This window comes from Solanum lycopersicum, chromosome 2 (genome assembly GCF_036512215.1).
Source record: "Solanum lycopersicum chromosome 2, SLM_r2.1".
NCBI classification, from domain to species: Eukaryota; Viridiplantae; Streptophyta; class Magnoliopsida; order Solanales; family Solanaceae; genus Solanum; species Solanum lycopersicum.
This window is the reverse complement of record NC_090801.1, coordinates 46,987,262-47,001,107: the sequence shown is the minus strand read 5'-3', so window position 1 is coordinate 47,001,107 and position 13,846 is coordinate 46,987,262. Positions and strand designations below refer to the sequence as shown.

General features: G+C 34.2%; 1 protein-coding gene across 1 annotated transcript; it reads right to left on the bottom strand.

The window, feature by feature from the left end:
* Nucleotides 1-7,654: 7,654 nt before the first annotated feature.
* Nucleotides 7,655-11,371, bottom strand: LOC138342099 (uncharacterized). Its single transcript, XM_069294287.1, has 7 exons — nucleotides 10,662-11,371; nucleotides 9,497-10,565; nucleotides 9,240-9,376; nucleotides 8,937-9,156; nucleotides 8,709-8,845; nucleotides 8,191-8,528; nucleotides 7,655-8,136 (listed from the first exon to the last, which is right to left on the bottom strand). Exons 1-7 carry the CDS (start codon nucleotides 11,369-11,371, stop codon nucleotides 7,655-7,657), a joined length of 3,093 nt encoding a protein of 1,030 aa, XP_069150388.1.
* Nucleotides 11,372-13,846: the final 2,475 nt, after the last annotated feature.

Genomic DNA, 13,846 nt, shown 5'->3' with positions numbered 1-13,846 from the left:
GTATTGATTGGTTCGCTCACATAGGAGGGTAAGTGTGGGTGCCAGTCGCGGCTCGATTTGGGTCGTGACAGTGTTTGACCAAACTTTTGGGGAAAAAAAAAGGCACTTCTGAGGAGTAGAGAAACTATTTTTAGAAGCTAAAAAAATGTTTTTTTTTCTCTAATATTACTTGAAAAGTACCTTGGAACAATAAAGCTTAACCAAACACAAACGTGTTGTTAAATTTTTTTTTGGCCAAACACCAAAGTATTTTTCGTTAAAAAATAAGCACTTTTCAAAATAAATACAATTTGAAATATTTGACCAAACAAGCTATTAATTTAGTATAATATTTGATACATTTACTTTTTTTTCAATTAAAGAAATTATTTTCACTCTAATTTAAGCATTGCACTCCAATTTCAATGATCAAATTAATTGAACAGGTCATCGCTCTTAATATTATAAAATAAAAAATAAACTTCTAAAAGCTGCTATTGTTAAACCTTTTTTGAGAAGAAATTAAATAAATTAAAATATCTGTTGGTTCCAAAATTAAAGTTAACTTTGACAATTACTATCAGTCTAAGATATGGTACGGTCTGATGCTCAATAATATGAATGCAAACATTAATAATTAGAATAAAAAAACAATAAATAGTTTTTTCTTATTTGTTTAAGCATTAACAAATAGCTTACATGATACAATGATACATGTGAGAGGTATGATTATAATCTTATACAAAGTCATGCTCCAAAGTATAGGTATCCATGGTATAACAAAAACAATTTTTAGTGGCATTTAATATTGTCATTAATAAAGAGTATTAAATTCTTTATCGATATTAGTTAAGTGTCATTAGAATCAATATTGCTAAAGACTTTTAGGATATATGTAAAGAGTGCTAATTGTCGCTAAAAATACATATTTAGCAATAATTTAAAGTTAATGCCTTCGATTATTATGGATTGGCCAGACTTAGACCTAATATTAAATTTGTCGTAAACTTTAATCTCCACCAAGAAGTATCAATCTTCTATATGGAGGTTGAGGTAGGGTCTCTCTATAATTTAGAGAAATAAAGTTTAGCATAAATGAAGGATCTCAAAGGGATAGTTCTTTTTGTGTATATATTTTTTTTTCTTCCTTTTTGTGTGTGGAGGGGATTAATTAGGGTTAAGTTCCAAGATAGAAGTCAAATGAAGATAAATCAAATCAAGTCCTTAAATTTGATGCTGATATACATGTGGGGATCCCTAACATCAAAATGGGACCCTTAATACCACTGGCATCTTTTAAATTTTTGAATAGTCATTAAGTTCCTCTACTTTTTAATGAGTGTTGCCTCATTCACTAGTTAGTTCTTGTTTGGTACGTCTGATAAAGACCTAGACAACTTGTGTTAGATTTTTTTTTTTTAATCTATAACATAGGTAGATACTAACTTTTCCTTTCCTTATCCTTACGAGTACCGGAATTTATATAAATTTCACTATCTTAAGAGCTAATTATGTAGACGTATCTTTATTATAATATGATTACGAATTTTTTCAAATTTTGATGTGTCCTGATATATATTTTGAAATACATGACGTCAAAATTAGATGTAATTTGTACTAGATATATTGTGTTCAAATAGATTTGCATGTATCTGGATTACATAACAAATCTCGCTCGCCTCCCTTTCGTCTCGTTCGTCACTCTAATATGTATCCGGTATCCTAGATACATGCAATTTATACCAAATACATACGGATACATATATCTAATATGTTCTACTGTGATTCACATTTAACTAAGATACATAAGTAATCTCGCTCGACTTTCTCCCTATTTTAGTGTATCTGATAGCAAAATATATGTATCTAGTGTATCTTCCTCAATATATGATCAAAAAATTCTTAATTAATGATAAAATACATAATATTTTTAGAATATAACTAATAATAATATATACACGATACTGAAATATATTTAATTAATTACGGCAGTTTCTCATATGTATATATATATAAATAAATAAATTATCAATAATATAGTAAAGTGTATTTTCTAAAAAATTTAAAATCTATAAACTAAAATTTTCACTATCACCTTTATTGACCAATATTGCCATTTCCCCCAATCCACTGTCCAACTTTCTATATCTTCCAGCAGGTACAGAATGTGCATTTTCAAAATTTGTTGATAAATCATAAATGTCAATTACCAAACACGTGAAATCAAGTAACACGCTAATAATAAGATACATGTAGAATTTGTTGAGCTATTTCAAAATTTCACACCTTTATTCCCATGGCATGAATTTATGATAAAGACCATATCATACTTGTTTTATTTTACTAATCTAAACTATATATCGACCTTACAAACTTGAGGAAATAGAAGATCAAATTGAACTTCTATAAGACTTGTAAAAGATTTTTGACACTAACAATTCTTCTAATAATTTTGAGCCTTGAATTTTTCATACAACTATTTGATATATGTATCCATTTTTGGAAGAGTGAAAAAGTCACTACTACCGAAGATCCCTCGCACACTAATTTTAGATATGTCGAAAAAATATTTTGATTCATAATTTTCGTTGAATAAACAGTAAAGATAGATTAGATGCATAGTTCACTTTTAATACGTAGTACATATTTATCATAAATATTGCTATAAATGATAACAAATAAATTTTTTACTACTTATTCAGCGAAAATTATGACATAATATTTGCTACAGTTTCTGGGGAGAGACGAATGACAAAGTGTTTGCTACAGTTTAGAATTAAATAAAAGTGTGATTATAATATTTAATTTGAGTTAATAGTTTATTATTTTATATAAAAAAAATTTATAAAACCATACCATATATTAAAATTATTAATGTTATATAAACATTTTCTTAATATAATATATTTGTATAAGTTTCTCTTTATTGATAAGAAAACCCATAATATATCTAAGAAAGCCCATTCTATTATCAAGAAACTGACCCAAATTGTAGAGGGTTCAACATTCTGAAGTAGAAAGGATGCCAAAGTAACCAAAATTAATTTTGTTCTTCAAAATATAGTCACTATTTATGAAGTATTTAAAAATTAGTCACTTTGGTACTCCACTACTTCTTCCTCCTCTTGGGGAAAAAGAATGATAAAAGCGCTAAAATAGCTACTATGGATTGCTTGATAGAGTATATTACAAAAAATAATGCATAAATTAACTTTATTAATAATATCTTATTTGGTGTATTTTTTCATGCGATGTACAATTAATATGCGCATTAATTAAACTCTATGTTGTAGTATTATGTATATGAGAGTGTATTCATTTGGCAGAATATACAAAAATAATGTTAAATAGAATGTATTGATAATGTTTGTATTAGCAATACATGTATTAATTATACTTGTATTAATTATACATAGATTATTTTTATGCATCGTTTGATTTAATGCATAAAAAAATAGAATCCATTGCATAGAAAATTTAATTAGCAAAGATACCCTCCACTATTATGGTGAAAAAATGTAAAAAATATTTGGAGCGGAGCTGTGTCTTAATCATGCTAATGCATGCATTAAAATCATTGCATTGCTAATACCTAGAAATGCTTGGTATTAGCAATACACACCTTAATACACATATGAGCCGTTTGGTGGGATGTATTAATTAGAATAGTTCTTTTGTTTAAAATTTAGTCCCTCTAATACGATGATTGGTTGCACAATTCAACTCAAACACACCTAATACATGAATAGCTTAATACAACATATGTCGTCTTATCTAATACCAAGGATATCTAGGAATTACTAATCTCATCATCTCTTCTTTGGCGATGGAGATAATGTAGTAGTGTAAGGTTAATTTTTGAATAACATTGTCACCGTTAGCCGTATAGGGTTTATACAAGTTTGAACTTTTTTCTTTTCTTTCATTTTTGTTTCCAAATGGTTATAAGTATTGAAATGTGCTTGAAAATTAAAGTAGTATTTTGTGGGCTGAAATCTTTTATGCTTAAAATTTATAGATTTTTGTTCATATTGATTTTGTTTATTTTTATGAAAAAACTTAGGTGTTATTATGGATCTTCAATATCTTTTCGTGTACTGATTATATTATTCTAGAGGAGATAATGTGTGATAGAATGTATGGCTTCACTTAATAGTAATGGACCAGGTCCCTTACTTTACTTCAGAAAATTACCAGAAAGTTAAATGCAGTAAAATCAACACAATGATTTTACGTGGAAACCTCCTTGCTTAAGGGAGTAAAACCACGACCTGTCTCACAGGATTTTCAATCGTTTTCACTAATCTTCAAAAGCAAAAGCGAAACACGATTACACCAAACGTAAGAAAGAGTTATCAATCTTACCGTTAAGCAATAGACCTCTATTGCTCAACAAGCCAAAGTAGAAAAACAATCTACCCACTAAGCTATCCCACCTGGACAACCTAGACTTTTAACACAACACACCAATTCCTTTATAGATTTAGGAGTGGTTTACAATTTAAGAACAAGAGAATAAATTCCTAAACAACTAGACGAAAAGCTCCAGATATTGCTGTTGTCCTAGGAATGATTCTGCCTTTGCTTTGTGTAGCCTTTGCAAGAGTTCTTGAAAAGTTTTTATCAAGTTGCAAAAACTCAACAAAAGTGTTTAGGAAAGTGCCTTTTATATGGGCAAGTCACTTTCCTAAACTTCTTTGCCATTGGCTGGAAAGGTCACACTTTCTAACGCCATCGGGAAGTGTGCACCTACTTTCTGCACCATCTCCAGCTGGCAGTTGACTGACTCGTCATCATGAGAGCCTGGTACCTCTACTAGGTCCCCGAGTTTGTTTCATCTGCAATACTTCAAACAAGACACTTGCAATACTCAAGTAGAAAACCCGGTATTTTTATGATGTCCCTTAGTTTGTCAAATCATCAAAACTACAAATAACATTTTCCCCCTTTTTGATGATGACAAACAATGATATGATCTGAGATCTTCACCAGAAAGGTTCCCCCTGACTGTGTATTCCCCCTTACTGTATATTCCCCCTTACTGTATTCCCCCTTATTTAGCTACTTACAGTTTACTTCCCCCTTTTGGCATCATAAAAAAGATATGCAGTAAACCATTGAGTCAATCATAAATACTGAACAAGATCAGATCTAACAGCAATCAAACAGTAGAGGAAAAGCATTCACAAAAGACCATAGGAAGAACAACAAAGGAATAAAGTAACCAACATACCATTATAACATAAATACATTAAAAACAAACTAAAAATCCATTAACACGATGATTAGCCACACAACAAAAGAGACACGGGGAAGGATTGATTAACAGTTTAGGAAGAGGGGGGAGTTTTGGATAGGGACTGGATAACAAGAGTGAGTTGTGCATTGGCAGCATCATTATCCTTGATGACCTTTTCTTGCAAGGCAGTTATCTTCGCCTTCAACTCATTGTTCTCTTTCTCCAGAGCTTGTACAACTGAAGAACCAGGTCCCTCACTCTGTGCAGTAAGCAGCTCTACTTTGAGTACAACAATTTCAGCCTCTTTACTACTCAACCGCACAGTGAGTTCTTCAGTCTCATGTTTAAGCTGATCCAGGTTCTCAAGAAGTTGAGTCATCTTGCTTTTTGGTAAGCCTCTGCCTTCAATACATTCACATTCAAACAAGGTATGCTCAGAGATAGTTTGTTTAATTGTCCCTACCTTTCCAATACCAAGAGGAATCTGAAAGTGCTTGAATACTTCAGTGAGAAAATATCCATACCCCATTCCATGTACTCCTTTCCTCTCAATAACTGTTTTGTGAATGTGTTCAATCATGAGACTAGGAAGGCTCAGAGCCTCAAAGCTGCACAACATCTCCATTACGTACAAGTCAGCAGCAGTAGCAAGAGTTCTCTTTTATGTGCGAGGAAGAACCACCTTGTTGACAAACTCGAAGACCAGCTGATACTCACTCTTCATAATTTTCTTATAGATCCCAGCAACCTTAGTTGTGGGAGTCTTAGAAATCAGGGATGCAAATTCTGAAGAGCAATTTTTGTTCAGCACGGACCGGGTCCCCTCTGTAGGCACTCTAAGGATTCTGCCCAACACCTCCTCATTCAAAGAAATAGCAATATTGTTCACACGTGTGAGGAGACTCCCATCTTCCAGGAATTGAACATTGTAATAAAATTCACGAACCTCTTCTTCATGGAGGATGAGGGATTTCCTGTTGAACAGGTGCAGCCAAGATTGGATCTCCACCATGTCATGCAGAGAATCCATGCCCGGAAAAGTAATAATCCCCATATCAAACACTCTTCCAGCGAGGACTGCTTGTTTCCTCAGACTGTCAACTATTTCCTGCAAGTTGACATTCTCAACTTTCCTGGATTGAGGACCAGGTCCCTGTGTCCGCTTTCTCTTTTTCTCAGATCTCTTCCCTTTTGACTGTGACTTTTCAACCTTCTTTGTAACCCTTTCCCTTTTCTTTTCTGACTTCTTCTTGTTATTTTTCTTTTCAACCTCTTCTCCAGACAACTCAACCAGTTTTTCTTTAGGTATCCTAAAATTTGATACCTCGAAGGTTCGTGCACTTCTGACTGCAGCAGCAGATCGTGCGCTTGCCTTCAAGGCATCTAACATCAATTTTTGTGCAGCAGACCTTGTATTAGGTCGTCTCTTAGGAGGCTCCTCCACGACTTTTTCCTTCCCTTTTTGACTCTCCATCTTCCATTTTAATGGTTCTTCCTCACTTGCAGATTCAGATGAAGAGGAAGAAGAGTACCGCCCTAAGTCGGGGGTTTTATCAAAAATGGGTTGAGAAGGTCTTACCTCTTCTCCTTCCAAAGCGTCAGTATGTTCTGCTCTGGCTTCTTCTCTCATCATTGCCAGGCTCTCAATCACGAGTTCCTCACTCGCTGCCAGGATATTAGACTCGGAAGCCCTGTGTTTTGGTAGATCTCCTTCAAACATGTTGTCAGGCAACATGTCTTCACATGGACCAGGTCCAGTGGGAACTGCAGAAGTGTTTAGATCTATGAAGAAGAAAGGGTTATCAGGAGTATTTTGTGGAGGACTGGGTGGGGGAGGAAGTCTGGCTTGAGCAGTTGTTGGAGAATAGAATGCAAGGGGCGCAATTTCACTAAGTGCATCCAACATTTGCTTAGAAGAGGATGAAGAGGAAGACATGTTTGTGATACTGGAAGGTTTCGTTGAAAAGAAAGAGAAGAAGAAGACAGATTTTGCCTTTGAATTTGATAAGCCTTTTGATAAAAAGAGAGAGATAAAGTTAAGAGATAGGTGAGAGTTCCAAAAAGAAAAAGGCCCTTTTTACAAAAAGTGAAAGGGTGCCAGGTCCTTGATTAGATGCGTCGTTTGAGGGAGAAACGATTGGACTTATCGGTCAGAGTAACCGATGACTGACACGTGGCTTTTTCAACTGTCAAATTTTTTTTAGTTTAAATTTAATGTAAAAATGCTAACCTGGACAGGTATCAGGTACCATAATAGAGTTTAACTTCATTCCTTAATTGTTCTAGCCTCTTCTTTTGCTGAGCAGGTCCCTATTGAGAGTATACCTACGAAAGATACAAAAAGTGATCTTGTTCAAATATTTAAGATTCACACAAAGGATACCTGCACTGCAAATCTAACCATCAAGGGAGTTCTACTGTTGGAAGCTAAAAGCATCACTTGGAGATCAACATCCCCAACTTTAATCGATTTCTCTCAAATTGATCCTTGCTCAGAGCCTTGGTGAAGATGTCTGCAATCTGTTCCTCCGTTGGACAGTATGTGAGCACAATATTACATTTCTCAACATGATCTCTCAAAAAATGATGTCTGACATCAATGTGCTTTGTTCTCTTATGCTGAACTGGATTCTTTCCCATACTCACAGCACTAGTGTTGTCACACATGAGAGGAATTGCTTTGATGTGGATTCCAAAGTCTTCTAAGTGTTGCCTGATCGACAGCAATTGAGAACAACAGGCTGTAGCAGCTACATATTCAGCTTCAGCAGTTGAAAGAGCCACAGAGTTCTGCTTCTTTGTGCCCCAAGAGATAAGTGATGATCCAAGGAAATGAGTCATTCCAGAGGTGCTCTTCCTGTCAACTTGATAACCTGCAAAATCAGCATCTGCAAAACCAACCAGATCAAAAGTATCACCTGCAGGATAAAAGAGAACCAGGTCCCCTGTTTTCTTCAAGTATCTAAGAATACGTTTTGCAGCCTTCAGGTGTGAATCACGAGGACATGCTTGAAACCTAGCACACATTCCAACGATATACACAATATCAGGCCTGCTAGCAGTCAGATATAGCAAGGAGCCAATGATTCCTCTGTACATTGTCTGATTTACAAGGGGATCAGATTCCTCTACTATCATCTTGGAGTTTGTTCCCATAGGAGTGTCAATAGGTTTGGAATCAAACATATTGAATTTCTTCAACAGCTCTTTGATGTACTTCTCCTGGCATATTGAAGTACCATTTGATGATTGCTTGATTTGCAGCCCCAGGAAGAAAGTCAACTCACCCATCATACTCATTTCAAACTCCCTTCCCATCAATGATGAGAATTCTTCACAGAGATGTTCTGAAGTAGCTCCAAAAATTATGTCATCCACATAAACTTGAATGATAAGCAATTCTTGTTCTCTTTTTAGTAAGAACAAAGTATTGTCTATCTTGCCTCGTTTGAAACCATTCTTCAGCAGAAACTTTGACAATCTTTCATACCAAGCTGTTGGAGCTTGTTTCAGACCATATAATGCCTTATTCAATCTGAACACATGATTTGGTAGTTCTGCATCTTCAAAACCAGGAGGTTGCTTGACATACACCTCCTCTTTGAGATCTCCATTCAGAAATGCACTCTTCACATATTTTATTTTCAGCAAACTTCATCTTGGGCAACCCTCGAACCAGGTCCTTTGAAATCAACTTATTCAATAAAGATGAACTCACATGTCCCAGCCTACGATGCCAGAGATCAGCATTTTCATTTTGAGCACTGAGACATGTTAAGTCATCTCCATGAGAGATTTCCAAATTTGCCACATACATATTTTTACTTCTGTGTGCAGTGAGAATTACCTTGTTTGTAGTTAAACTCACCACAGTGCATTTCTCAGAAGTAAACTTGACCTCATTTCCTTTATCACAAATTTGTGACACACTTAGCAAGCTGTACTTCAACCCATCCACATGGTAAACATTGTCAATTGAATCTTCAAGAGATCTTCCTACCTTGCCAACTCCGAAATGTACCCCTTCTTGCCATCACCAAAAGAGACACCTCCTCCTTGGAGGGTCTTGAGTGAGAGGAAGTTCTTTACATCACCAGTCATATGTTTAGAACAGCCACTATCCATATACCAACATTGACTGCTGCTCCTCTCATTCACCTGCACCAAAAATCACTTGTTAAGCTTGGAAACCCATTTCAGCTTGAGTTCCCAGTAGGCAGACAAAGGAGTGATCAGATTGTACTTGGTCTAATATGGTAGACTTTGACTCTTTCTAACAAAGGACCTAGGAGCAGGAACAGATTTTTTCTTTGAAAATTTGTGAGTTGAGACAGGCTCTGTAAGACCAGGTCTCTCATTTGGTACATTCTGTCTTTCAGCATAATTAGAGTATCTTTCACATGAGTTTCTCCAGCTAACACACTCATTCTTCAAATGTCCATTCTTACCACAATGCAGACACAACAGATTGTCAGACACAAACACATACTTACTGTGAGGATTATAAGGAGGACTTATGTTCAGACTTCCTAGTCCTTTCTTATTAAAATTACTCTGATTTGTCATATTTGACAGCAACTTTGAGGATTTGGTCCACTTAAGAGATTTTTCAAGTTCCTCCTTAAGTTTCACAATATCCTGTTCTAATTTGTTATTCTTTTCAAGTGACAACCAGAGATTTGTCTCAGAGTTCTTCAATTTTTCATGAATTTCAGCTTGCAAACTATTTGGCTTTCCATTCAGCTTTTCAGCTTCTTTAGTAAACTGACACAACTGATTCTTAAGTTCAGAGTTATTTAACTCTAGAGACACCATTCTTGACATTGTGTCTTCAAATTGACCTTTGTTTTCAGTTAAAATTTCAAGTTCAACAATCATGGTATCTCTTTCAGATGTTAACTCTATCACAGAATCTAACATGACTTTTGCCAAGGTTCTCAATTTTTTAAGAGAATATTTATCCAAGTCATTTTTCATGTCAAGAAGAGTTACCTGATTGTCTTCTTCTTCATTTTCTGTGTGTGCCATGAGAGCAAACATTTCATTGAAGACAGTTTCCTCCTCATGCACAGCAACCATCGACACATCTTTTGGCTCATCAGGATCTTCTGAGTCACTAGAAGAATCCCCCCATGCAGCAAGAGCCCTTTTGACAACCATATCAGCAGCAGCTTTACGATCTCTATTACCAGGTACCAGGTCCCTTCTGTTTTCTTTGTCACCCCTGTGTTTTTGATGTTCCTTATTTTCATTCTTGAGTAAAGGACACTCTCTGATGAAGTGCCCAGATTTTCCACACTTGTAGCAAGTATCACCTTGAGCAGCATTTCGAGTCCCATTTGTTCCTCTTTTATACATTTTGTTTTTTCTCACAATCTTTTGAAATCTACTGATGAGATATGCCATATCATCATCATCACTTAAATCTTCATCTGATTTATACTTCAACATCAATGACTTGTCCTTCTTGGCTTCCCTTTTTGACAAATCATGGTTTCGATTCATCTCATGTGTTTTAAGATTTCCAATCAAGGCATCCATGGTCAGCACCTTCAAGTCCTTAGCTTCTGTAATGGCATCAACTTTGCTCTCCCAAGACTTTGGAAGAATTTGAAGCACTTTCCTGACTTGTTTGGTCATGCTTATAGGTTCACCCAGACTTCGCAGCTCATTTGTAATGGAAGACAACTTTGTGAACATGTCATGTATAGTTTCTCCTTCCTTCATTTTGAAGTTCTCATATCGTGAGGTGAGCATGTCAATCTTGGATTCTTTGACTTGTTCAGTTCCTTCATGTGCAGTCAACAAGCAATCCCAGATTTCTTTAGCAGACTCACAGGCTGACACTCTGTTGTACGCATCAGGTCCTATCCCACAGACCAGAAGAGTTTTAGCTTTGAAACCCTTTTCAATCTTTTTCCTGTCAGCATCATCATATTTCTGCCTGAGCTTTGGAACAGTGATGGTCTTTTCTCCATCCTTTACTTCCATCATTGGAACAAAGGGTCCATCTAGTATAATATCCCATAACTCGCTATCTTCAGCCATGAGATAATCGTGCATTCTAACTTTCCACCAACTGTAGAAATGTCCATTGAAACGAGGAGGTCTGTGTGATGACTGACCTTCTTCGAGGTTAAGTGGAGCTGCCATTCTAGACCAAAATCACTTCCTTGGTGTTAACCAAATAGGTAGTGCCTACTCTAATACCACTTGATAGAATGTATGGCTTCACTTAATAGTAATGGACCAGGTCCCTTACTTTACTTCAGAAAATTACCAGAAAGTTAAATGCAGTAAAATCAACACAATGATTTTACGTGGAAACCTCCTTGCTTAAGGGAGTAAAACCACGACCTGTCTCACAAGATTTTCAATCGTTTTCACTAATCTTCAAAAGCAAAAGCAAAACACGATTACACCAAACGTAAGAAAGAGTTATCAATCTTACCGTTAAGCAATAGACCTCTATTGCTCAACAAGCCAAAGTAGAAAAACAATCTACCCACTAAGCTATCCCACCTGCACAACCTAGACTTTTAACACAACACACCAATTCCTTTATAGATTTAGGAGTGGTTTACAATTTAAGAACAAGAGAATAAATTCCTAAACAACTAGACGAAAAGCTCCAGATGTTGCTGTTGTACTAGGAATGATTCTGCCTTTGCTTTGTGTAGCCTTTGCAAGAGTTCTTGAAAAGTTTTTATCAAGTTGCAAAAACTCAACAAAAGTGTTTAAGAAAGTGCCTTTTATATGGGCAAGTCACTTTCCTAAACTTCTTTGCCATTGGCTGGAAAGGTCACACTTTCTGACGCCATCGGGAAGTGTGCACCTACTTTCTGCACCATCTCCAGCTGGCAGTTGACTGGCTCGTCATCATGAGAGCCTGGTACCTCTACTAGGTCCCCGAGTTTGTTTCATCTGCAATACTTCAAACAAGACACCTGCAATACTCAAGTAGAAAACCCGATACCTTTATGAGGTCCCTAAGTTTGTCAAATCATCAAAACTACAAATAACAATGTGTTAACGAAAAATTTTAATATGTGAGAGGCATACTTATTGTCAGTTGTGTGAGGCTTTCTTTGGCTGCCAACTGTAAAAATAGGACCCGTTTCTTACTATTTCATTCTCTTTCATTTTTATTACTTTTCTCATTCATTTTAAACTTTTTCTTTACTTTCTTTTTTTCTCCTTTTTCTTTACTTTCCCCTCCTCAATATGTTACAAAGAATTTTTCAGACTACCCAAAATGTCTAAAATATCTAATATGTATATTTTATTTGTATAATATTATATATTTAAGGAAAAATTAAAGTGAATGTAACAAGAAATTTTCAATCTAATATTTGAATAAAATTGAAGAAATTGAAGATAGTGAAATTACTATTTAAAAAACATAAAATTTTGTATATTAATTTCATAAATTGAATCTTTTATTAAAGTGAATGTGACAAGAAATTTTCAATGTAATATTTAAATGAAATTGAAGATAGTGAAATAACAATTAAAAATACATAAAATTTTGTATATTAATTTCATGAATTGAATCTTTTATTTTTGTGTAAATATCTTATAGGACGATATATAAGGAATATGAGAATTTAGATATTTTTTGAAGTTATTTGTTTTTGTGTTTGTTTATAAAAAAAAATTATATAGTAAATTTTCTCATCATATTATTCTACTAATTAATGGTTCATAAATCACTTTGTTCTCTTCATGTCTTTCTCGTTATAATAATCAAATTGTTTATATTTATTCGTAATTTAAGTAATATTTTTGTTTTGATTGTTAAGAGTGCATCTTCATGTTCAAAATAACTTATATTTATTAATTGATTATTTTTATTTAATCAAACATCATCAAGACATAGTATATTGCAACTAATTTTTTAACTTTTTGTCAAAAATAAATCGTTGAAACGAATTTAACATATTTATTAATAATGATTAAATTCTTAGATAATGCAAACGTTCTTTTAAGATCCTATATATAACTAGATCAATTTTTTTATATTATCATATATTTTTTAAAAGTCGAAGAAAATCAAATTGTAAAAAAAAATTTATAGTGATGAAACATTTGACTTAATTTCAATTTCTTTTTAAACAAACAAATTATTTAATTTAATTGAAAATGGTCCAAATTAAATCACGGCTAATTCTATCAAAATTATTAAGTTTCAAGTTTTGATAAATGACTATAATTCAAACGAAAAAAATAAAAATTCAAAAACAAACGAAAAAAAAAAAAAGAAAATATGGAAGAGGAAAGAGAACAAAAAAATGGACCCCTTCTTGTTTTGGTAGTGGGATCATACACTTGGCAAAGAATGAGAAGATCACATACAAGTATTGTCTGCCATCTAATACTTGCGTCTCCCATATGATAAAATTTTTCGCTATTCATGGTCATTCACTGAGAAGGAGATAATTGGGATCGTTTCGAAAATGGATGAGAATAACATTTGGGCTTTACGAATCGTATGCATTATGGATAATGTATCCACGTAATATGATTGACGTGTGCATTTTAAATCGTATTTATATATCAATAGACTAAAGTCATATGTGGTTTTTTAAAGTTGTCTGTATAATTTATTTAGACACTTCAACTAGGACT